General features: G+C 43.1%; 1 protein-coding gene across 1 annotated transcript in view; it reads left to right on the top strand.

The window, feature by feature from the left end:
* Positions 1-26586, top strand: part of PLCZ1 (phospholipase C zeta 1) — a 130632-nt gene extending 104046 nt beyond the window's left edge. The window contains exons 10-13 of the mRNA XM_073623589.1: positions 24135-24251; positions 24559-24728; positions 25452-25584; positions 26363-26586. Of these exons, the coding sequence (XP_073479690.1) occupies positions 24135-24251; positions 24559-24728; positions 25452-25584; positions 26363-26586 (644 nt within the window). The remainder of the gene's footprint in view (positions 1-24134; positions 24252-24558; positions 24729-25451; positions 25585-26362) is intronic.
* Positions 26587-26865: the final 279 nt, after the last annotated feature.

The following is a 26865-nucleotide window of genomic DNA, read 5'->3' as shown; positions in this document are numbered from 1 at the left end:
CCATTTCTTGTATCATGTCTGCAGTTTCTGACCATCTTATGTATGATGTCTGCAGTCTCTGACCATCTCTTGTATCATGTCTGCAGTCTCTGACCATCTCTTGTACTATGTCTGCAGTCTCTGACCATCTCTTGTACTATGTCTGCAGTCTCTCACCATCTTTTGTACTATGCCTGCAGTCTCTGACCATTTCTTGTATCATACCTGCAGCCTCTGACCATCTCTTGTATCATGTCTGCAGTCTATGACCATCTTCTGTATCATGTCTGCAGTCTCTGACCATCTCTTGTACTATGTCTGCAGTCTCTGACCATCTCTTGTACTATGTCTGCAGTCTCTCACCATCTTTTGTACTATGTATGCAGTCTCTGACCATCTCTTGTATCATAACTGCAGTCCCTAACCATCTTCTGTAGCATGTTTGCAGTCCCTGACCATTTCTTGTATCATGTCTGCAGTCTATGACCATCTTCTGTAGTATGTCTGCAGTCTCTGACCATCTCTTGTATCATGTCTACAGTCTATGACCATCTTCTGTAGTATGTCTGCAGTCTCTGTCCATCTCTTGTATCATGTCTGCAGTCTCTGACATCTCTTGTATCATGTCTGCAGTCTCTGACCATCTCTTGTATCATGTCTGCAGTCTCTGACCATCTCTTGTATCATGTCTGCAGTCTTTGACCATCTTCTGTAGTATGTCTGCAGTCTCTGACCATCTCTTGTACTATTCATGCAGTCTCTGACCATCTCTTGTACTATGTCTGCAGTCTCTGACCATCTTTTGTACTATGTTTGCAGTCTCTAACCATGTCTTGTATCATAACTGCAGCCTCTGACCATCTTCTGTAGCATGTTTGCAGTCCCTGACTATTTCTTGTATCATGTTTGCAGTCTCTGACCATGTCTTGTATCATAACTGCAGCCTCTGACCATCTTCTGTAGCATGTTTGCAGTCCCTGACTATTTCTTGTATCATGTTTGCAGTCTCTGACCATTTCTTGTATCATGTCTGCAGTTTCTGACCATCTTATGTATCATGTCTGCAGTCTCTGACCATCTCTTGTATCATGTCTGCAGTCTCTGACCATCTCTTGTACTATGTCTGCAGTCTCTGACCATCTCTTGTACTATGTCTGCAGTCTCTGATCATTTCTTGTAATATATCTTCAGCCTCTGACCATCTCTTGTATCATGTCTGCAGTCTATGACCATCTTCTGTAGTATGTCTGCAGTCTCTGACCAGCTCTTGTATCATGTCTGCAGTTTTTGACCATCTTCTGTATTATGTCTGCAGTCTCTGACCATCTCTTGTACTATGTTTGCAGTCTCTGACTATCTCTTGTACTATGTCTGCAGTCTCTGACCATCTCTTGCATTAAGTCTGCAGTCTCTGACCATCTTTTGTATTATGTGTGCAGTCTTTGACCATCTTTTGCATTATGTCTGCAGTCTGTGACCATCTCTTGTATTATGTCTGCAGTCTCTGACCATCTCTTGTACTATGTCTGCAGTCTCTGACCATCTCTTGTACTATGTTTACAGTCTCTGACCATCTCTTGTATCATAACTGCAGCCTCTGACCATCTTCTGTAGCATGTTTGCAGTCCCTGACTATTTCTTCTATCATGTTTGCAGTCTCTGACCATTTCTTGTATCATGTCTGCAGTTTCTGACCATCTTATGTATGATGTCTGCAGTCTCTGACCATCTCTTGTATCATGTCTGCAGTCTCTGACCATCTCTTGTACTATGTCTGCAGTCTCTGACCATCTCTTGTACTATGTCTGCAGTCTCTCACCATCTTTTGTACTATGCCTGCAGTCTCTGACCATTTCTTGTATCATACCTGCAGCCTCTGACCATCTCTTGTATCATGTCTGCAGTCTATGACCATCTTCTGTAGTATGTCTGCAGTCTCTGACCAGCTCTTGTATCATGTCTGCAGTCTCCGACCATCTCTTTTATCATGTCTGCAGTCTCTGACCATCTCTTGTATCATGTCTGCAGTCTTTGACCATCTCTTGTATCATGTCTGCAGTCTTTGACCATCTTCTAAAGTATGTCTGCAGTCTCTGACCATCTCCTGTACTATGTTTGCAGTCTCTGACCATCTCTTGTACTATGTCTGCAGTCTCTGACCATCTCTTGTACTATGTCTGCAGTCTCTGACCATCTCTTGCATTATGTCTGCAGTCTCTGACCATCTTTTGTATTATGTCTGCAGTCTCTGACCATCTTTTGTATTATGTCTGCAGTCTCTGACTATCTCTTGTATTATGTCTGCAGTCTCTGACCATCTTATGTATCATGTCTGCAGTCTCTGATCATCTCTTGTATCATAACTGCAGCCTCTGACCATCTTCTGTAGCATGTTTGCAGTCTCTGACCATTTCTTGTATCATGTCAGCAGTCTCTGACCATCTTATGTATCATGTCTGCAGTCTCTGACCATCTCTTGTACTATGTCTGCAGTCTCTGACCATTTCTTGTATCATATCTGCAGTCTCTGACCATCCCCTGTAGTATGTTTGCAGTCTCTGATCATCTCTTGTACTATGTATGCAGTCTCTGACCATCTCTTGTACAATGTATTCAGGCTCTAACCATTTCTTGTACAATGTATTCAGGCTCTAACCATCTCTTGTACAATGTATTCAGGCTCTGACCATCTCTTGTACAATGTATTCAGGCTCTGACCATCTCTTGTACAATGTATGCAGGCTCTGACCATCTTTTGTACTATGTATGGAGTCAGTTGACCATCTCTTGTACTATGTATGCAGTCTCTGACCATCTCTTGTATCATAACTGCAGTCCCTAACCATCTTCTGTAGCATGTTTGCAGTCCCTGACCATTTCTTGTATCATGTCTGCAGTCTCTGACCATCTTCTGTAGTATGTCTGCAGTCTCTGACTATCTCTTGTATCATGTCTGCAGTCTATGACCATCTTCTGTAGTATGTCTGCAGTCTCTGACCATCTCTTGTATCATGTCTGCAGTCTATGACCATCTTCTGTAGTATGTCTGCAGTCTCTGACCATCTCTTGTATCATGTCTGCAGTCTCTGACATCTCTTGTATCATGTCTGCAGTCTCTGACCATCTCTTGTATCATGTCTGCAGTCTCTGACCATCTCTTGTATCATGTCTGCAGTCTTTGACCATCTTCTGTAGTATGTCTGCAGTCTCTGACCATCTCTTGTACTATGTCTGCAGTCTCTGACCATCTCTTGTACTATGTTTGCAGTCTCTGACCATCTCTTGTATCATAACTGCAGCCTCTGACCATCTTCTGTAGCATGTTTGCAGTCCCTGACTATTTCTTGTATCATGTTTGCAGTCTCTGACCATTTCTTGTATCATGTCTGCAGTTTCTGACCATCTTATGTATCATGTCTGCAGTCTCTGACCATCTCTTGTATCATGTCTGCAGTCTCTGACCATCTCTTGTACTATGTCTGCAGTCTCTGACCATCTCTTGTACTATGTCTGCAGTCTCTGACCATCTCTTGTACTATGTCTGCAGTCTCTGATCATTTCTTGTATCATATCTGCAGCCTCTGACCATCTCTTGTATCATGTCTGCAGTCTATGACCATCTTCTGTAGTATGTCTGCAGTCTCTGACCAGCTCTTGTATCATGTCTGCAGTCTCTGACCATCTCTTGTATCATGTCTGCAGTCTCTGATCATCTTTTGCATTATGTCTGCAGTCTCTGACCATCTCTTGTATTATGTCTGCAGTCTCTGACCATCTCTTGTACTATGTTTACAGTCTCTGACCATCTCTTGTATCATAACTGCAGCCTCTGACCATCTTCTGTAGCATGTTTGCAGTCCCTGCCTATTTCTTGTATCATGTTTGCAGTCTTTGACCATTTCTTGTATCATGTCTGCAGTTTCTGACCATCTTATGTATGATGTCTGCAGTCTCTGACCATCTCTTGTATCATGTCTGCAGTCTCTGACCATCTCTTGTACTATGTCTGCAGTCTCTGACCATCTCTTGTACTATGTCTGCAGTCTCTCACCATCTTTTGTACTATGCCTGCAGTCTCTGACCATTTCTTGTATCATACCTGCAGCCTCTGACCATCTCTTGTATCATGTCTGCAGTCTATGACCATCTTCTGTATCATGTCTGCAGTCTCTGACCATCTCTTGTACTATGTCTGCAGTCTCTGACCATCTCTTGTACTATGTCTGCAGTCTCTCACCATCTTTTGTACTATGTATGCAGTCTCTGACCATCTCTTGTATCATAACTGCAGTCCCTAACCATCTTCTGTAGCACGTTTGCAGTCCCTGACCATTTCTTGTATCATGTCTGCAGTCTCTGACCATCTTCTGTAGTATGTCTGCAGTCTCTGACTATCTCTTGTATCATGTCTGCAGTCTATGACCATCTTCTGTAGTATGTCTGCAGTCTCTGACCATCTCTTGTATCATGTCTGCAGTCTATGACCATCTTCTGTAGTATGTCTGCAGTCTCTGTCCATCTCTTGTATCATGTCTGCAGTCTCTGACATCTCTTGTATCATGTCTGCAGTCTCTGACCATCTCTTGTATCATGTCTGCAGTCTTTGACCATCTTCTGTAGTATGTCTGCAGTCTCTGACCATCTCTTGTACTATTCATGCAGTCTCTGACCATCTCTTGTACTATGTCTGCAGTCTCTGACCATCTTTTGTACTATGTTTGCAGTCTCTGACCATGTCTTGTATCATAACTGCAGCCTCTGACCATCTTCTGTAGCATGTTTGCAGTCCCTGACTATTTCTTGTATCATGTTTGCAGTCTCTGACCATTTCTTGTATCATGTCTGCAGTTTCTGACCATCTTATGTATCATGTCTGCAGTCTCTGACCATCTCTTGTATCATGTCTGCAGTCTCTGACCATCTCTTGTACTATGTCTGCAGTCTCTGACCATCTCTTGTACTATGTCTGCAGTCTCTCACCATCTTTTGTACTATGCCTGCAGTCTCTGACCATCTCTTGTACTATGTCTGCAGTCTCTGACCATCTCTTGTACTATGTCTGCAGTCTCTGATCATTTCTTGTAATATATCTTCAGCCTCTGACCATCTCTTGTATCATGTCTGCAGTCTATGACCATCTTCTGTAGTATGTCTGCAGTCTCTGACCAGCTCTTGTATCATGTCTGCAGTCTCTGACCATCTCTTGTATCATGTCTGCAGTTTTTGACCATCTTCTGTATTATGTCTGCAGTCTCTGACCATCTCTTGTACTATGTCTGCAGTCTCTGACCATCTCTTGCATTATGTCTGCAGTCTCTGACCATCTTTTGTATTATGTCTGCAGTCTTTGACCATCTTTTGCATTATGTCTGCAGTCTGTGACCATCTCTTGTATTATGTCTGCAGTCTCTGACCATCTCTTGTACTATGTCTGCAGTCTCTGACCATCTCTTGTACTATGTTTACAGTCTCTGACCATCTCTTGTATCATAACTGCAGCCTCTGACCATCTTCTGTAGCATGTTTGCAGTCCCTGACTATTTCTTGTATCATACCTGCAGTCTCTGACCATTTCTTGTATCATGTCTGCAGTTTCTGACCATCTTATGTATGATGTCTGCAGTCTCTGACCATCTCTTGTATCATGTCTGCAGTCTCTGACCATCTCTTGTATTATGTCTGCAGTCTCTGACCATCTCTTGTACTATGTCTGCAGTCTCTCACCATCTTTTGTACTATGCCTGCAGTCTCTGACCATTTCTTGTATCATACCTGCAGCCTCTGACCATCTCTTGTATCATGTCTGCAGTCTATGACCATCTTCTGTAGTATGTCTGCAGTCTCTGACCAGCTCTTGTATCATGTCTGCAGTCTCCGACCATCTCTTTTATCATGTCTGCAGTCTCTGACCATCTCTTGTATCATGTCTGCAGTCTTTGACCATCTCTTGTATCATGTCTGCAGTCTTTGACCATCTTCTAAAGTATGTCTGCAGTCTCTGACCATCTCCTGTACTGACCATCTCTTGTACTATGTCTGCAGTCTCTGACCATCTCTTGTACTATGTCTGCAGTCTCTGACCATCTCTTGCATTATGTCTGCAGTCTCTGACCATCTTTTGTATTATGTCTGCAGTCTCTGACCATCTTTTGTATTATGTCTGCAGTCTCTGACTATCTCTTGTATTATGTCTGCAGTCTCTGACCATCTTATGTATCATGTCTGCAGTCTCTGACCATCTCTTGTATCATAACTGCAGCCTCTGACCATCTTCTGTAGCATGTTTGCAGTCTCTGACCATTTCTTGTATCATGTCAGCAGTCTCTGACCATCTTATGTATCATGTCTGCAGTCTCTGACCATCTCTTGTACTATGTCTGCAGTCTCTGACCATTTCTTGTATCATATCTGCAGTCTCTGACCATCCCCTGTAGTATGTTTGCAGTCTCTGATCATCTCTTGTACTATGTATGCAGTCTCTGACCATCTCTTGTACAATGTATTCAGGCTCTAACCATTTCTTGTACAATGTATTCAGGCTCTAACCATCTCTTGTACAATGTATTCAGGCTCTGACCATCTCTTGTACAATGTATTCAGGCTCTGACCATCTCTTGTACAATGTATGCAGGCTCTGACCATCTTTTGTACTATGTATGGAGTCAGTTGACCATCTCTTGTACTATGTATGCAGTCTCTGACCATCTCTTGTATCATAACTGCAGTCCCTAACCATCTTCTGTAGCATGTTTGCAGTCCCTGACCATTTCTTGTATCATGTCTGCAGTCTCTGACCATCTTCTGTAGTATGTCTGCAGTCTCTGACTATCTCTTGTATCATGTCTGCAGTCTATGACCATCTTCTGTAGTATGTCTGCAGTCTCTGACCATCTCTTGTATCATGTCTGCAGTCTATGACCATCTTCTGTAGTATGTCTGCAGTCTCTGACCATCTCTTGTATCATGTCTGCAGTCTCTGACATCTCTTGTATCATGTCTGCAGTCTCTGACCATCTCTTGTATCATGTCTGCAGTCTCTGACCATCTCTTGTATCATGTCTGCAGTCTTTGACCATCTTCTGTAGTATGTCTGCAGTCTCTGACCATCTCTTGTACTATGTCTGCAGTCTCTGACCATCTCTTGTACTATGTTTGCAGTCTCTGGCCATCTCTTGTATCATAACTGCAGCCTCTGACCATCTTCTGTAGCATGTTTGCAGTCCCTGACTATTTCTTGTATCATGTTTGCAGTCTCTGACCATTTCTTGTATCATGTCTGCAGTTTCTGACCATCTTATGTATCATGTCTGCAGTCTCTGACCATCTCTTGTATCATGTCTGCAGTCTCTGACCATCTCTTGTACTATGTCTGCAGTCTCTGACCATCTCTTGTACTATGTCTGCAGTCTCTGACCATCTCTTGTACTATGTCTGCAGTCTCTGACCATCTCTTGTACTATGTCTGCAGTCTCTGATCATTTCTTGTATCATATCTGCAGCCTCTGACCATCTCTTGTATCATGTCTGCAGTCTATGACCATCTTCTGTAGTATGTCTGCAGTCTCTGACCAGCTCTTGTATCATGTCTGCAGTCTCTGACCATCTCTTGTATCATGTCTGCAGTCTCTGATCATCTTTTGCATTATGTCTGCAGTCTCTGACCATCTCTTGTATTATGTCTGCAGTCTCTGACCATCTCTTGTACTATGTTTACAGTCTCTGACCATCTCTTGTATCATAACTGCAGCCTCTGACCATCTTCTGTAGCATGTTTGCAGTCCCTGCCTATTTCTTGTATCATGTTTGCAGTCTTTGACCATTTCTTGTATCATGTCTGCAGTTTCTGACCATCTTATGTATGATGTCTGCAGTCTCTGACCATCTCTTGTATCATGTCTGCAGTCTCTGACCATCTCTTGTACTATGTCTGCAGTCTCTGACCATCTCTTGTACTATGTCTGCAGTCTCTCACCATCTTTTGTACTATGCCTGCAGTCTCTGACCATTTCTTGTATCATACCTGCAGCCTCTGACCATCTCTTGTATCATGTCTGCAGTCTATGACCATCTTCTGTAGTATGTCTGCAGTCTCTGACCATCTCTTGTATCATGTCTGCAGTCTATGACCATCTTCTGTAGTATGTCTGCAGTCTCTGACCATCTCTTGTATCATGTCTGCAGTCTCTGACATCTCTTGTATCATGTCTGCAGTCTCTGACCATCTCTTGTATCATGTCTGCAGTCTCTGACCATCTCTTGTATCATGTCTGCAGTCTTTGACCATCTTCTGTAGTATGTCTGCAGTCTCTGACCATCTCTTGTACTATGTCTGCAGTCTCTGACCATCTCTTGTACTATGTTTGCAGTCTCTGGCCATCTCTTGTATCATAACTGCAGCCTCTGACCATCTTCTGTAGCATGTTTGCAGTCCCTGACTATTTCTTGTATCATGTTTGCAGTCTCTGACCATTTCTTGTATCATGTCTGCAGTTTCTGACCATCTTATGTATCATGTCTGCAGTCTCTGACCATCTCTTGTATCATGTCTGCAGTCTCTGACCATCTCTTGTACTATGTCTGCAGTCTCTGACCATCTCTTGTACTATGTCTGCAGTCTCTGACCATCTCTTGTACTATGTCTGCAGTCTCTGATCATTTCTTGTATCATATCTGCAGCCTCTGACCATCTCTTGTATCATGTCTGCAGTCTATGACCATCTTCTGTAGTATGTCTGCAGTCTCTGACCAGCTCTTGTATCATGTCTGCAGTCTCTGACCATCTCTTGTATCATGTCTGCAGTCTCTGATCATCTTTTGCATTATGTCTGCAGTCTCTGACCATCTCTTGTATTATGTCTGCAGTCTCTGACCATCTCTTGTACTATGTTTACAGTCTCTGACCATCTCTTGTATCATAACTGCAGCCTCTGACCATCTTCTGTAGCATGTTTGCAGTCCCTGCCTATTTCTTGTATCATGTTTGCAGTCTTTGACCATTTCTTGTATCATGTCTGCAGTTTCTGACCATCTTATGTATGATGTCTGCAGTCTCTGACCATCTCTTGTATCATGTCTGCAGTCTCTGACCATCTCTTGTACTATGTCTGCAGTCTCTGACCATCTCTTGTACTATGTCTGCAGTCTCTCACCATCTTTTGTACTATGCCTGCAGTCTCTGACCATTTCTTGTATCATACCTGCAGCCTCTGACCATCTCTTGTATCATGTCTGCAGTCTATGACCATCTTCTGTATCATGTCTGCAGTCTCTGACCATCTCTTGTACTATGTCTGCAGTCTCTGACCATCTCTTGTACTATGTCTGCAGTCTCTCACCATCTTTTGTACTATGTATGCAGTCTCTGACCATCTCTTGTATCATAACTGCAGTCCCTAACCATCTTCTGTAGCACGTTTGCAGTCCCTGACCATTTCTTGTATCATGTCTGCAGTCTCTGACCATCTTCTGTAGTATGTCTGCAGTCTCTGACTATCTCTTGTATCATGTCTGCAGTCTATGACCATCTTCTGTAGTATGTCTGCAGTCTCTGACCATCTCTTGTATCATGTCTGCAGTCTATGACCATCTTCTGTAGTATGTCTGCAGTCTCTGTCCATCTCTTGTATCATGTCTGCAGTCTCTGACATCTCTTGTATCATGTCTGCAGTCTCTGACCATCTCTTGTATCATGTCTGCAGTCTTTGACCATCTTCTGTAGTATGTCTGCAGTCTCTGACCATCTCTTGTACTATTCATGCAGTCTCTGACCATCTCTTGTACTATGTCTGCAGTCTCTGACCATCTTTTGTACTATGTTTGCAGTCTCTGACCATGTCTTGTATCATAACTGCAGCCTCTGACCATCTTCTGTAGCATGTTTGCAGTCCCTGACTATTTCTTGTATCATGTTTGCAGTCTCTGACCATTTCTTGTATCATGTCTGCAGTTTCTGACCATCTTATGTATCATGTCTGCAGTCTCTGACCATCTCTTGTATCATGTCTGCAGTCTCTGACCATCTCTTGTACTATGTCTGCAGTCTCTGACCATCTCTTGTACTATGTCTGCAGTCTCTCACCATCTTTTGTACTATGCCTGCAGTCTCTGACCATCTCTTGTACTATGTCTGCAGTCTCTGACCATCTCTTGTACTATGTCTGCAGTCTCTGATCATTTCTTGTAATATATCTTCAGCCTCTGACCATCTCTTGTATCATGTCTGCAGTCTATGACCATCTTCTGTAGTATGTCTGCAGTCTCTGACCAGCTCTTGTATCATGTCTGCAGTCTCTGACCATCTCTTGTATCATGTCTGCAGTTTTTGACCATCTTCTGTATTATGTCTGCAGTCTCTGACCATCTCTTGTACTATGTCTGCAGTCTCTGACCATCTCTTGCATTATGTCTGCAGTCTCTGACCATCTTTTGTATTATGTCTGCAGTCTTTGACCATCTTTTGCATTATGTCTGCAGTCTGTGACCATCTCTTGTATTATGTCTGCAGTCTCTGACCATCTCTTGTACTATGTCTGCAGTCTCTGACCATCTCTTGTACTATGTTTACAGTCTCTGACCATCTCTTGTATCATAACTGCAGCCTCTGACCATCTTCTGTAGCATGTTTGCAGTCCCTGACTATTTCTTGTATCATACCTGCAGTCTCTGACCATTTCTTGTATCATGTCTGCAGTTTCTGACCATCTTATGTATGATGTCTGCAGTCTCTGACCATCTCTTGTATCATGTCTGCAGTCTCTGACCATCTCTTGTATTATGTCTGCAGTCTCTGACCATCTCTTGTACTATGTCTGCAGTCTCTCACCATCTTTTGTACTATGCCTGCAGTCTCTGACCATTTCTTGTATCATACCTGCAGCCTCTGACCATCTCTTGTATCATGTCTGCAGTCTATGACCATCTTCTGTAGTATGTCTGCAGTCTCTGACCAGCTCTTGTATCATGTCTGCAGTCTCCGACCATCTCTTTTATCATGTCTGCAGTCTCTGACCATCTCTTGTATCATGTCTGCAGTCTTTGACCATCTCTTGTATCATGTCTGCAGTCTTTGACCATCTTCTAAAGTATGTCTGCAGTCTCTGACCATCTCCTGTACTGACCATCTCTTGTACTATGTCTGCAGTCTCTGACCATCTCTTGTACTATGTCTGCAGTCTCTGACCATCTCTTGCATTATGTCTGCAGTCTCTGACCATCTTTTGTATTATGTCTGCAGTCTCTGACCATCTTTTGTATTATGTCTGCAGTCTCTGACTATCTCTTGTATTATGTCTGCAGTCTCTGACCATCTTATGTATCATGTCTGCAGTCTCTGACCATCTCTTGTATCATAACTGCAGCCTCTGACCATCTTCTGTAGCATGTTTGCAGTCTCTGACCATTTCTTGTATCATGTCAGCAGTCTCTGACCATCTTATGTATCATGTCTGCAGTCTCTGACCATCTCTTGTACTATGTCTGCAGTCTCTGACCATTTCTTGTATCATATCTGCAGTCTCTGACCATCCCCTGTAGTATGTTTGCAGTCTCTGATCATCTCTTGTACTATGTATGCAGTCTCTGACCATCTCTTGTACAATGTATTCAGGCTCTAACCATTTCTTGTACAATGTATTCAGGCTCTAACCATCTCTTGTACAATGTATTCAGGCTCTGACCATCTCTTGTACAATGTATTCAGGCTCTGACCATCTCTTGTACAATGTATGCAGGCTCTGACCATCTTTTGTACTATGTATGGAGTCAGTTGACCATCTCTTGTACTATGTATGCAGTCTCTGACCATCTCTTGTATCATAACTGCAGTCCCTAACCATCTTCTGTAGCATGTTTGCAGTCCCTGACCATTTCTTGTATCATGTCTGCAGTCTCTGACCATCTTCTGTAGTATGTCTGCAGTCTCTGACTATCTCTTGTATCATGTCTGCAGTCTATGACCATCTTCTGTAGTATGTCTGCAGTCTCTGACCATCTCTTGTATCATGTCTGCAGTCTATGACCATCTTCTGTAGTATGTCTGCAGTCTCTGACCATCTCTTGTATCATGTCTGCAGTCTCTGACATCTCTTGTATCATGTCTGCAGTCTCTGACCATCTCTTGTATCATGTCTGCAGTCTCTGACCATCTCTTGTATCATGTCTGCAGTCTTTGACCATCTTCTGTAGTATGTCTGCAGTCTCTGACCATCTCTTGTACTATGTCTGCAGTCTCTGACCATCTCTTGTACTATGTTTGCAGTCTCTGGCCATCTCTTGTATCATAACTGCAGCCTCTGACCATCTTCTGTAGCATGTTTGCAGTCCCTGACTATTTCTTGTATCATGTTTGCAGTCTCTGGCCATTTCTTGTATCATGTCTGCAGTTTCTGACCATCTTATGTATCATGTCTGCAGTCTCTGACCATCTCTTGTATCATGTCTGCAGTCTCTGACCATCTCTTGTACTATGTCTGCAGTCTCTGACCATCTCTTGTACTATGTCTGCAGTCTCTGACCATCTCTTGTACTATGTCTGCAGTCTCTGACCATCTCTTGTACTATGTCTGCAGTCTCTGATCATTTCTTGTATCATATCTGCAGCCTCTGACCATCTCTTGTATCATGTCTGCAGTCTATGACCATCTTCTGTAGTATGTCTGCAGTCTCTGACCAGCTCTTGTATCATGTCTGCAGTCTCTGACCATCTCTTGTATCATGTCTGCAGTCTCTGATCATCTTTTGCATTATGTCTGCAGTCTCTGACCATCTCTTGTATTATGTCTGCAGTCTCTGACCATCTCTTGTACTATGTTTACAGTCTCTGACCATCTCTTGTATCATAACTGCAGCCTCTGACCATCTTCTGTAGCATGTTTGCAGTCCCTGCCTATTTCTTGTATCATGTTTGCAGTCTTTGACCATTTCTTGTATCATGTCTGCAGTTTCTGACCATCTTATGTATGATGTCTGCAGTCTCTGACCATCTCTTGTATCATGTCTGCAGTCTCTGACCATCTCTTGTACTATGTCTGCAGTCTCTGACCATCTCTTGTACTATGTCTGCAGTCTCTCACCATCTTTTGTACTATGCCTGCAGTCTCTGACCATTTCTTGTATCATACCTGCAGCCTCTGACCATCTCTTGTATCATGTCTGCAGTCTATGACCATCTTCTGTAGTATGTCTGCAGTCTCTGACCATCTCTTGTATCATGTCTGCAGTCTATGACCATCTTCTGTAGTATGTCTGCAGTCTCTGACCATCTCTTGTATCATGTCTGCAGTCTCTGACATCTCTTGTATCATGTCTGCAGTCTCTGACCATCTCTTGTATCATGTCTGCAGTCTCTGACCATCTCTTGTATCATGTCTGCAGTCTTTGACCATCTTCTGTAGTATGTCTGCAGTCTCTGACCATCTCTTGTACTATGTCTGCAGTCTCTGACCATCTCTTGTACTATGTTTGCAGTCTCTGGCCATCTCTTGTATCATAACTGCAGCCTCTGACCATCTTCTGTAGCATGTTTGCAGTCCCTGACTATTTCTTGTATCATGTTTGCAGTCTCTGACCATTTCTTGTATCATGTCTGCAGTTTCTGACCATCTTATGTATCATGTCTGCAGTCTCTGACCATCTCTTGTATCATGTCTGCAGTCTCTGACCATCTCTTGTACTATGTCTGCAGTCTCTGACCATCTCTTGTACTATGTCTGCAGTCTCTGACCATCTCTTGTACTATGTCTGCAGTCTCTGATCATTTCTTGTATCATATCTGCAGCCTCTGACCATCTCTTGTATCATGTCTGCAGTCTATGACCATCTTCTGTAGTATGTCTGCAGTCTCTGACCAGCTCTTGTATCATGTCTGCAGTCTCTGACCATCTCTTGTATCATGTCTGCAGTCTCTGATCATCTTTTGCATTATGTCTGCAGTCTCTGACCATCTCTTGTATTATGTCTGCAGTCTCTGACCATCTCTTGTACTATGTTTACAGTCTCTGACCATCTCTTGTATCATAACTGCAGCCTCTGACCATCTTCTGTAGCATGTTTGCAGTCCCTGCCTATTTCTTGTATCATGTTTGCAGTCTTTGACCATTTCTTGTATCATGTCTGCAGTTTCTGACCATCTTATGTATGATGTCTGCAGTCTCTGACCATCTCTTGTATCATGTCTGCAGTCTCTGACCATCTCTTGTACTATGTCTGCAGTCTCTGACCATCTCTTGTACTATGTCTGCAGTCTCTCACCATCTTTTGTACTATGCCTGCAGTCTCTGACCATTTCTTGTATCATACCTGCAGCCTCTGACCATCTCTTGTATCATGTCTGCAGTCTATGACCATCTTCTGTATCATGTCTGCAGTCTCTGACCATCTCTTGTACTATGTCTGCAGTCTCTGACCATCTCTTGTACTATGTCTGCAGTCTCTCACCATCTTTTGTACTATGTATGCAGTCTCTGACCATCTCTTGTATCATAACTGCAGTCCCTAACCATCTTCTGTAGCACGTTTGCAGTCCCTGACCATTTCTTGTATCATGTCTGCAGTCTCTGACCATCTTCTGTAGTATGTCTGCAGTCTCTGACTATCTCTTGTATCATGTCTGCAGTCTATGACCATCTTCTGTAGTATGTCTGCAGTCTCTGACCATCTCTTGTATCATGTCTGCAGTCTATGACCATCTTCTGTAGTATGTCTGCAGTCTCTGTCCATCTCTTGTATCATGTCTGCAGTCTCTGACATCTCTTGTATCATGTCTGCAGTCTCTGACCATCTCTTGTATCATGTCTGCAGTCTTTGACCATCTTCTGTAGTATGTCTGCAGTCTCTGACCATCTCTTGTACTATTCATGCAGTCTCTGACCATCTCTTGTACTATGTCTGCAGTCTCTGACCATCTTTTGTACTATGTTTGCAGTCTCTGACCATGTCTTGTATCATAACTGCAGCCTCTGACCATCTTCTGTAGCATGTTTGCAGTCCCTGACTATTTCTTGTATCATGTTTGCAGTCTCTGACCATTTCTTGTATCATGTCTGCAGTTTCTGACCATCTTATGTATCATGTCTGCAGTCTCTGACCATCTCTTGTATCATGTCTGCAGTCTCTGACCATCTCTTGTACTATGTCTGCAGTCTCTGACCATCTCTTGTACTATGTCTGCAGTCTCTCACCATCTTTTGTACTATGCCTGCAGTCTCTGACCATCTCTTGTACTATGTCTGCAGTCTCTGACCATCTCTTGTACTATGTCTGCAGTCTCTGATCATTTCTTGTAATATATCTTCAGCCTCTGACCATCTCTTGTATCATGTCTGCAGTCTATGACCATCTTCTGTAGTATGTCTGCAGTCTCTGACCAGCTCTTGTATCATGTCTGCAGTCTCTGACCATCTCTTGTATCATGTCTGCAGTTTTTGACCATGTTCTGTATTATGTCTGCAGTCTCTGACCATCTCTTGTACTATGTCTGCAGTCTCTGACCATCTCTTGCATTATGTCTGCAGTCTCTGACCATCTTTTGTATTATGTCTGCAGTCTTTGACCATCTTTTGCATTATGTCTGCAGTCTGTGACCATCTCTTGTATTATGTCTGCAGTCTCTGACCATCTCTTGTACTATGTCTGCAGTCTCTGACCATCTCTTGTACTATGTTTACAGTCTCTGACCATCTCTTGTATCATAACTGCAGCCTCTGACCATCTTCTGTAGCATGTTTGCAGTCCCTGACTATTTCTTGTATCATACCTGCAGTCTCTGACCATTTCTTGTATCATGTCTGCAGTTTCTGACCATCTTATGTATGATGTCTGCAGTCTCTGACCATCTCTTGTATCATGTCTGCAGTCTCTGACCATCTCTTGTATTATGTCTGCAGTCTCTGACCATCTCTTGTACTATGTCTGCAGTCTCTCACCATCTTTTGTACTATGCCTGCAGTCTCTGACCATTTCTTGTATCATACCTGCAGCCTCTGACCATCTCTTGTATCATGTCTGCAGTCTATGACCATCTTCTGTAGTATGTCTGCAGTCTCTGACCAGCTCTTGTATCATGTCTGCAGTCTCCGACCATCTCTTTTATCATGTCTGCAGTCTCTGACCATCTCTTGTATCATGTCTGCAGTCTTTGACCATCTCTTGTATCATGTCTGCAGTCTTTGACCATCTTCTAAAGTATGTCTGCAGTCTCTGACCATCTCCTGTACTATGTTTGCAGTCTCTGACCATCTCTTGTACTATGTCTGCAGTCTCTGACCATCTCTTGTACTATGTCTGCAGTCTCTGACCATCTCTTGCATTATGTCTGCAGTCTCTGACCATCTTTTGTATTATGTCTGCAGTCTCTGACCATCTTTTGTATTATGTCTGCAGTCTCTGACTATCTCTTGTATTATGTCTGCAGTCTCTGACCATCTTATGTATCATGTCTGCAGTCTCTGATCATCTCTTGTATCATAACTGCAGCCTCTGACCATCTTCTGTAGCATGTTTGCAGTCTCTGACCATTTCTTGTATCATATCAGCAGTCTCTGACCATCTTATGTATCATGTCTGCAGTCTCTGACCATCTCTTGTACTATGTCTGCAGTCTCTGACCATTTCTTGTATCATATCTGCAGTCTCTGACCATCCCCTGTAGTATGTTTGCAGTCTCTGACTATCTTGTTCTCTTTATTGTCAAGAGATCATGGGAGGATCCCAGGTTAACAAAGACTCCTTAGGGGAGCATATCTGTGTTTGAGTCGTTGCCATAGAAACATTTGCAAAGGGGAGGAGTTAGTAAGATGACCACGCCCCCGTGGGGGGCGCCCAAAATATTTCTGCACCCAGGCATCTGTGACCCTAGGATCGGCCCTGCCAAAGTTCCCATTAACTTCAATCACTTGCATTACGTCCTGAGGGACATAGGGAAACTCCAAGCCATGCTCCGTAGCTACACGCTTGTTTAACATTCTCTGCAAACGTGCAAGTTTGGGCAAGGATCTGTTCTTTCCCATGCCAGGAGGCACACAGGAATCCAAGGATTTGCTCACCATAGACCCAGCCGGTGTCTGTAGTGAACTAACAACTTTTGACAAAGTCTCATTTACAGTGCTGTGTGACTCCACACAGGGTGACGTCTTCCCAGAACTCAGGGCTGTCCATTCAGGGAAAGTCATAGCAGAAGCGATGTCTTTGCCTTGTGACTATAACAGCTCTTGTGACATAGTCTCAAACAAGTCACCATCACCGGAAAGATCCGACATGGATTCTATTTCCGAATCTCCCAACTCTTCTGCTGGCAGATACTTATTTACAGTCCCAGATACATTCCCCACCAGCTGCTTACCCGTTCCTGTCGTGGACTTTGCTGGATCCGGTTCAGGTAGCCTCGGGGGTAGGCCTCGGCCACGGCCACGGCCACGGGAAGCCCCCACATATCCCACTCTCCTCTGTACAGGTACAACAGAGAAAGGCGTGGTGGACTCAGAATTCAAAGCAATGTCCACTGATGAGACGGCAACAGCAGTGTCTCTCTCCGGAACATTTTCGCAACAACAGGCAAAGTGAGGCCTGCCGCTCTCTCTCCGTAGTGATAGCAGCTTCTACTGTGGCGATAAGCACGGGGCGACATGGTAGGTTGCTCCACCACAAACAAATACTCTCCACATTGCGGACATCGACCAAATGGACGGAGATGTACGGCCAGTCCTTCACATTTATGGCAAATCATGCCCAGTCCCTCAATATCTCCTGAGGTATACGGAACAAACCTCCCCTGCGGCTATATATGAACACCAGTATCCGTAAGCAGGGCTCCGGTTAGCACAGTATTCAAAACGGTACTTGCAGGGAACATTCTTGGTCCCATAATTGACTGCATCGCCGAAAAAGACATGGCCACACTCTGATCCTCTCAGCACGATCACTAGGCCTCTCTTCTTCTCTGGCGCCAAACACACACACGCATCCCACTTGTTCTTCTGATCACGTAGCTCCCGGGCTTTCACTGGCGCCCGCCGCCTACGCACTCAGAAATAAAGTCCTGCAACTTTTAACCTCTTCTCTTCCTGAAAAAATTTGACAAAGTCCAGCTCTCACCGCAAACTCCTGGTAAAACACCTCTCTGGGCTGCGAGAACCGATGGTCAACAAATCCCGGACGACGCCCCCACATGTGGCAATAACTCTCGGTGGAGCTGCTGGTTTAAGCGGGCTTGTTACCTTCACTCTCGACACCCCTGTTTCACCGGCACTGGGTCTAGGGTTTCGTTGAGTTTACCTCTGGACGATATAAGCACCAACACTTGAGTACGTTTTCAATGCCTTATTGAACCAAGTAACGAAGGAAGTAGCAGGAAAGAGGCAGGAGGGAAGCTGCAGCTCCACCGAGTTGTCTCCGGGACAGAGGAGCATCCATACGCTTCAACACGATGCCCTTCCAACACCAGCCAATGGTAACAGCGACACCCACCGGTGTGGAACCACACGCAACGTCAGCCAAGCTGGAACAGAGGCAAATCTAACTTCCCTAACGAGCAATTCACTAAATTTACCTATCATAAATCTACCAGCGCTACATGTGGTAAAGTCAGCCCTTAAGTTAGGGATAGTACTGTCTGGGTTGCTGAGGAAGAACAGTAGGTCATCCGTGTAAGCAGATACCTTGTTGTTGTCCTTGTACATTAATGCCTGATATGTTTGAGTTTGCACGAATAGTCCGTAGATATGGTTCCAATACTGTAATAAAGGTAGGGGGAAATAGGGGGCATCCCTGACATGTCCCATTCTGAATTTTAAAGGAAAGAAAGCACTGTACTTGTGGACATGGGATTGAGCATAGGGATCTTATCCACATCTGGCCCTAATCCTAAAGTAAGCTGTGTAAAGGCCCTGTCAGTCCTATCAAAGGCCTTCTCAATGTAGCACCCTCCTAGATAGGCTGCTAGTTAGGTTAGATTAATTTAGTTGTGGCTCTCCTTTAGTCTGTTAAACAGTATGTGATTGCTTGGGGCTATTCTCAGTTTTACTGGCTGGCTTGATTGCTCCCAGCCAGTAAAACTGAGGGCTGGGAGCAAATCAGCAGCTGAATATTTATGTTGTCTCAGCCAATCCCTGGGGAAGGCTGCCCAGATGGTGGCTCGGAGTGAGCATACTGTAAATACTCTGTAGCCTAGAGATCCCCTGTTCTTGTCCAGGAGGAAAAGTTCCCAGTCTGAAGGCCCTGCTGAAAGTTCTCCTTGCTCTCATCGAGGTCCCAGCAATAACAGAGATTGGGGGGGACTACTCTGCTAGAATCCCTAAAGCTAAGAGAGGGATTACACTAGGGATCCGGGCTGGAAGATTCACTGAAGAATTGTCTCCCTGAGACTGGAGGGAGACATCCAGATACACGGGGACACTGCAATTACAGACCTGAGTGAAGTTTCCTTGTGCCTGTTGCTGCTGTTAACCCCTGGTGCACCAATACTAAGCCTTACCTGGCCTGGAACATTGCTTATGGTGTCCCAGTGCTGTTCATTTCCTGAACTATTGCTGAAGGGACAGAAATAACTGCAGAAAAAAGTGCATCCTCTTGTCACTGTTCAGTGTTCTGGAGTATTCTGTAGCTTCCTATGCCCTATCCAAGTTAATCAGCAAAAACTATTAAAAGGCAACCCTTAGTGCCGGTTCACACTGCAGTGTTGTCCGAGATCGGATGTGATTCACACCACACTGCAGTGCAAATCACATGCGATCTCCATGCGATGCAAATTTGCATCGCATTCGTACCAAACTCACACAGGACCCTTTTTTTTGGTCCGCAGCAGAATTGGATCCCATGGGTGTTCACACCCATGGGATCTGATTCCTGTGCAGGGTTGCAGATCGCAGTGCGATATGCAAACTGATTTGGGGGTGTCATTAACTTTTAATTGACACTCCCAGCAGTTCGCATAGGGCAGTGTGAACTGCCACCCGGAGACATGTGATACGAGAACCCACAGTGGATTTGCAGGGTTCCCGTATCGCAGCAGTGTGAACCAGCCCTTAGACTGTTTATTGAGCTTGAGGAGTGACTGTTGCTGTATGCCTGGCTGCCATTGCACCTATTTGGGAGAAGAACCTGGGACAAACTTAGTGGCCCTTGCCACTTGGGGTAAGTGCTATATCAGTGTCAGTGGACAATAGGAAGGAAGAACTCTTCTTTAACGGACCACATTTATTGCGTGTTTTGTTCGGTCTCTAGCTTTCCTTATGGGCATAAACCCCACTTGATCTATATGGATTATTTTCTGAAGATGGAGTATTAAGCTGGGTTGCCAAGATTCTTGTGAATTGCTTCAGGTCGATATTAAGCAGTGATATGGGCTGGCAATTTGTTCAGTGAATGGATCTTTCACTTCTTTTGGTATCATGGAAATGTAGGCTGTCAGGGTTGACGAGTGTAACGGTAGGGCCTGTCGAAGTGCATTAAATGTTTTGACAAAGTAAGGTGCCTATTGGGTGTTTAAATCCTATTCACTTTGTATTGCTTCTTTTGTGTAAAATCCCTGGTGTTCCTGCTAGTCCCCTTGCTTTTCAATTAAAAACTGACCACACTAAGCAGGGGAACCCAGCGTGGTCACTTCTCCAGCTATGCTGGGAACTCAGTCTACTCTCCTGCAAAGATCAGACTTGTCCTGACACGCCCCCGCTGCACAGCCATTCACTGGCAAGCTCAGTGCTGCTACTTCTCCTGCCCTCAGCTCTTATGCAGCCTGTTTTATATATACAAAAATGTTTTGCCTTGCATTTCTATTTTAAACTGAATGGGTTGTTTTACAAGGTGATCATTTACAATCACTTTAACGTGTATTCATCAGAGGCTTTAGCAGGTTTGATTTGTTTAATAGCTTGCATAAACTCTGAAATTGGAATCGGTTCTGCTAACAGTTCCAAAGTTTGGGGATCTAGTGAATACATGCTGGAATGTTGGAAATAAGTACGTATACGCTCCTCATGCAAGCGCTGCTGGGAGTCGGACCAGTGTGGAGTTAGATTACAGAGAGTGATATAGTAATCTAAGAATACTGTATGTTTAATATCACTGAATTAAAATAATATATCTTTTTTTTTTCTGTTTGTTTTCACCTGGTAATCTGGCCAGTAACACACCTCCTGTATTAGAATGATTACATTCTGGATGAAGGATCAACAGGGACTCCTTTAGACAGCAGCACTGTCAGTCTGGAGGCAGGGTACCGTTATATGCATTAGCAGATTTAGATACACTAGCAATACACCAGAGAGAGAACTGTAACATAGGGGAGCAAAGTGTGTATAAATATACGGACACTGGGCATAGAGATGTGACATAGGGCAAAGTGTGTATAAGGATACTGACACTGGAAAAAGAACTGTGACATAGGGGGTGGAGTATATGTAAAGATACAGACACTAGAGAGAGAGAGGTGCGGAGTGTGTGTAGTGAGCAGCTGGTCAGGGCTGCTTCTCAGATCTAGGCTCTGCTCTATGCACTTAGCACTCACAGTTGACACTAGCATATAGCCTCATACAAATCCTCAGTGAGACAAGAAACCACAATCTCACTGTAATCATTTCTAGGATATCTTGCAAGTGATATGATAAGTATTACTCTGTATTTATAACGCTTGACCATATTCAGTAACCCAATCAAAAATTTAGCATAAAAAGGTTAACAAGGCATAGGTAAAACGCACAATAGGTGCCTCTACTAGTTACATAGTTAGCCAGGCCCAAAAAAGACAAGTTCATCCAGTCCAACCATAAAAATAAATAAACAAAAAATAATATCAAACAATCCCATATAACCAGTCCTATACCCACAGTTGATCCAGAGGAAGTCGAAAAACCCCAGCAAAGCATGATCCAATTTGCTTCAGCAGGGGAAAAAATTCCTTCCTGACCCCCCAGAGGCAATCGGATTTTACCTGGATCAACTTTAGCTATAAATGTTAGTACCTAGTTATATTGTGTGAATTTAGGAAAGAATCCAGGCCTTTCTTAAAGCAATCTACTGAGCTGGCCAGAACCACCTCTGGAGGGAGTCTATTCCACATTTCCACAGCTCTTACTGTGAAGAAACCTTTCCATATTTGGAGATGAAATCTCTTTTCCTCTAGGCGTAAAGAGTACCCTCTTGTCCTCTGTGATGACTTTAAAGTGAATAACTCAACACCAAGTTCACTATATGGACCCCTTATATATTTGTACACGTTGATCATATCCCCCCTTAATCTCCTCTTCTCAAGAGAGAATAAATTCAGTTCCTCTAATCTTTCCTCATAGCTGAGTTCCTCCATACCTTTTATCAGTTTGGTTGCCCTTCTCTGCACTTTCTCCAGTTCCCTGATATCCTTTTTGTGAACTGGTGCCCAAAACTGAACTGCATATTCCAGATGAGGTCTTACTAATGATTTCTACAGGGGGAAAATGATATCTCTCTCTGGAGTCCATACCTCTCTTAATACAAGAAAGGACTTTGCTTGCTTTGGAAACCGCAGCTTAGCATTGTATGCTATTATTAAGCTTATGATCTACCAAAACCCCCAGGTCCTTCTCCACTATGGATTCCCCCAGTTGTACTTCCCCTAGTATGTATGATGCATGCAAATTCTTAGCCCCCAAGTGCATAACTTTACATTTATCAACATTAAACCTCATTTGCTACTTAGTTTCCCAATTAGACAGTGCATTAAGGTTGGCATCCTGTAAGGACGTTATACCACTGCATAGCTTACTGTCATCTGCAAAGACAGAAATGTTACTTTTGATCCCAGACCCAATATCATTTATAAAGATATTAAAAAGTAAGGGTCCCAGCACTGAACCTTGGGGTACACCACTGATAACTTTAGACCATTAACCATTACTCTCTGAATTCTGTCTTTTAGCGTTTTCTATCCATTTACAAACTGATATTTCCAAGCCTGTAGACTTTACCTTACATATGAGCCATGTGTGGGGAACTGTGACAACCGCTTTTGCAAAATCCAAGTATACCACGTCCACAGCCACCCCTCTGTCCAAGGTTTTACTTACTTCTTCATAAAAATAAATCAGATTTGTTTGACAACTTCTGTCTTTCATGAACCCATGCTGTCTGTTGCTTAAAATATTTTTTTCCAGCAAGAACTCATCTATGTGGTCTTTTATTAAACTCTCCAATATCTTCTTGACTATAGAAGTTAAACTAACAGGTCTATAGTTACTTGGCAAAGACTTTGTTCCCTTTTTAAATATAGGCACTACATTGGCCCTGCGCCAATCCAGTGGTACCATTCCCGTCATTAATGAGTCCCTAAAAATTAGAAACAATGGCTTTGAAATGGCAGAGCTCAATTCTTTTAGGATTCGTGGGTGGTCATCTGGTCCAGGTGCTTTATCGACCTTTATTCTGTCTGAATATTTCTGGACCATATCACTTTTGAGCCATTGTGGACCATTTGGAGCTGTGTCACTACCATCCCCATTATGGACCTGAGCTCCCCCATGCTCCTTTGTAAACACAGAACTGAAGAAAGCATTTAATAAATTTGCCTTTTCTTTGTCCCCAGTCACCCACTCTAGATTATTTTGTAAAGGGCCTACATGCTCAGACCTGACCTTTTTACTATTAATATATTTGAAGATTTTTGGGGGGTTTGTCCTACTATCTTTTGCAATCTGTCTTTCCTTTTTAAATTTTTGCGTCCTTGATTTCCTTTTTACATATTCTGTTAAATTCTTTGTAACATTTAAACGACAATAGTGATTCTACATTTTTATATTTTGCAAAAGCTCTTTTCTTATTGTTTATAGTTTTTTTAACTTTGACCATGAGCCACATAGGTTTTATTTTTAGCCTTTTAAACTTATTGCCCATGGGAATATACTTTGCAGTGAGTTCACAAACAGTCTTTTTGAAGAAAGAATGTATGTCATTGTGTACATGTAGAAGAAAATATTCCCCAAAGTCCCAAAAAAAACCCACCTAAAAGCAGAATCACCTGATATTCCAGATATGACCAGTACTGTATACAGTGAATGGGGCTCATATATATGTGTATATATATATATGTATATATATGTTACTTAGGTAGACTCGGTGTACCCTTTTATGACATGTAGTGTTCGTGTCCATTGTCTCTTTAACCCATAATAACACAAACTCCATTTCTTACCCAGCTCAGGACTTCGTCTATCATAACAAGAATTTTCTAACCAGAATCTATCCCAAGGGATCTCGAATTGACTCCTCTAACCTCCAGCCTCAGGAATTCTGGAATGTAGGCTGTCAGATGGGTGAGTGTCGCATATATGTGTTTTTATGGGGCTGAAAGTGTATTGGTATGGGGTGGATAGATAATGTGTAGATTTTCCTATCAGCCAACTGAATATGCAGAAGAGGTCAAATATTGGGGACACCCCAATGTCTGCAGATTATCTGAATGTCACCATCTCCTCCTCTAGGAAACTCACTATAATAATTTATCACACATTAGGATGATATCAAACTTGCATATTTCTGATCTCTCTCTACCCCCTCCCCCCCACATGTTCTCCCTTTCCTTCCTTTTCTCTCCCCTCTCTCCTTCTGTTTACCCCTCAGTTGCATTAAATATTCAGAGTCCAGGAGTCCCAATGGATCTGCAGGATGGAAGGTTCCAGGATAATGGCGGATGCGGATATGTTCTAAAGCCAGATTTCCTGCGTGATTCAGATTGCACATTTGATCCAAACAATCTGCTAACTCGCAGGCCATTTTCCCTCCAGATTAAGGTGATCCACCCTTCTTTCCCGTCATTATAATGTTATAGGTCAGCAATATGATTTAGTCACCAATGGACTTTAGTCATTAGAGCTCCTGGTCACAACAGGTGAGCAGTGCTCCTTGGTTGCTTGCGATCTCTTGTGATCTAGTCTAATGCCATGTACACATGAGTGGACTTTCCAGCGGACAATCCGATAGTGTGTGGGCTAGTCCGATAGCTTTTCGGGATAAAAATCCGACGGACCTAGAAATAGAACATGTTTCAAATCTGTCCGACGGACTCAAAGTCCGACGGACTAAAATTGGGAAAACTGTTCGTCTGTGTGCTGGTCCGACGGACCAAATATGACACAAGGGAAGCTATTGGCTACTGGCTATTGAACTTCCTTTTTTAGTCCTGTTTATGTCATCACGTTCAAACCGAACGGACTTATGAACAGACTTAGTCCTATCGTGTGTGGCCAAGTCCGTTGGTTCGGAAAGTCTGTCGGACCTAATCAGAAAGTCTGTCGGAAAGATCGTTGGACCTAGTCCGCCGGAAAGTCCACTCGTGTGTACGCGGCATCAGACTCTCATCAGTAGTACTTTCTGGTCACCTATGGTCTCTGGTCACCAGTGGTCTTTAGTCAGCAGCACTTTCCGGTCTGCAGAGGTCTTTGGTCATCATCTGGTTGCCTTTGGTCTCTTGTTAGGAATGGTTTGTGATCATTTAGTCATTTCATTTTTCCCAGGTGATCAGTGGGTTTCTTCTTCCTCCAAGCAAATTATCTAAAGCCAACACAGCCAACCCAGTTGTGACTTTGGAAATCTATGGAGTACCACCTGACCAATGCAGCAAAAAGACCCGGGTCGCAAAAAATAATGGTTAGTTGTTGTTAATGTTCTTACTAATTAATTGCAGACTCTATATAATGGGATATTAGAGGGTAAAGCCTCGTACACATGATGAGAAAACCAATGAAAAATTCAGCGCGATCGTATGATAATCTAAAAGTTAGTACGCAACATTTGTCCGAAATTTTCCAAAGGGACAAACACAAAAAATTTCTCCTACGATACCAGATCGTACAATTTTTGTTTAATTAGCACAGTTTTTGTCTGAAAATACAATACAAATACATTACATCACTTCCAAATTTTTTTTCTGCCGTACGAGAATTTTCGTACTTTAGTAACCTATTCGCTTTCGATATGGAAACTAGCATGCAAAAAAAACGGATATAATTCGTGCCATAATCTCATTGTGTATGCTAGGCTTAAGAGCCTCCTGTGCAGAGACTAAGGTAACTGGCTCAGTGTTCTATGTACAGCGCTCTGCAAAATTTCAGAGATATATAAATGTATAATTATAATAGTATATGACTGCAGGGGGACAACAGAGTGTAAGCTCTTCTGGTGCAGAGACTGGTATGAATGGCTTAGTGTTTTCTGTATAGCACTGCGGTACATGGCAGAGCTATATAAATGTATAATAAAAACAGTGTATGACTGTGGTGACTGTAAGCTCTTCTGGTGTAAATACTGATGCAACTGGCTCAGTGTTCTAGGTACAGCACTACAGAATATGTCAGAGCTATATTAATGTTTAATAATATTGGTAATATACTGTATGTGCACTGATGTGCTATTTTTGCCTCTGCAGCCTTTAACCCTCAGTGGAACAAGTCTTTCACCTTCTCCATCAATGTTCCGGAGTTGGCGATGATTCGATTCTGCGTGGAGGACCGCATTCCAGTGGTTGGGAATGAATTTGTGGGCCAGTACACTTTGCCTCTGACCTGCATTAGTAAAGGTAACACTCAACTAATACACATCATACTTATTATTCCTGTGCACGCAGCCGGCTTATTTCACATTCAGCCGTAATGACCCTCTTGGAAGAGCATTGAGGATTAAATCCATCTAATGACTCGAATATCCAGAGCTAGCTGTTTATACTGATTTCAAGTTAATCTGATAAACAGAAATATGATCTGATTTTGGAATTGCACTGGTCTGCTGGTCTGAATATGCAGAAATGTCCACAGTAATTAACAATGGCTCTGAAAAGTTTTCCTAACTCCTAACTACCGTAATATCTCTCAGGACTCTGTCATTACATATCCTTGTTTGCAGGATTTGTCATTCTTAACTTAATGATGAGAC

The sequence above is a fragment of the Aquarana catesbeiana genome, linkage group LG03 (genome assembly GCF_042186555.1).
Source record: "Aquarana catesbeiana isolate 2022-GZ linkage group LG03, ASM4218655v1, whole genome shotgun sequence".
Classification (NCBI taxonomy): domain Eukaryota; kingdom Metazoa; phylum Chordata; class Amphibia; order Anura; family Ranidae; genus Aquarana; species Aquarana catesbeiana.
The sequence above is the reverse complement of the archived record's forward strand: the minus strand, read 5'-3'. Positions and strand labels throughout refer to the sequence as shown.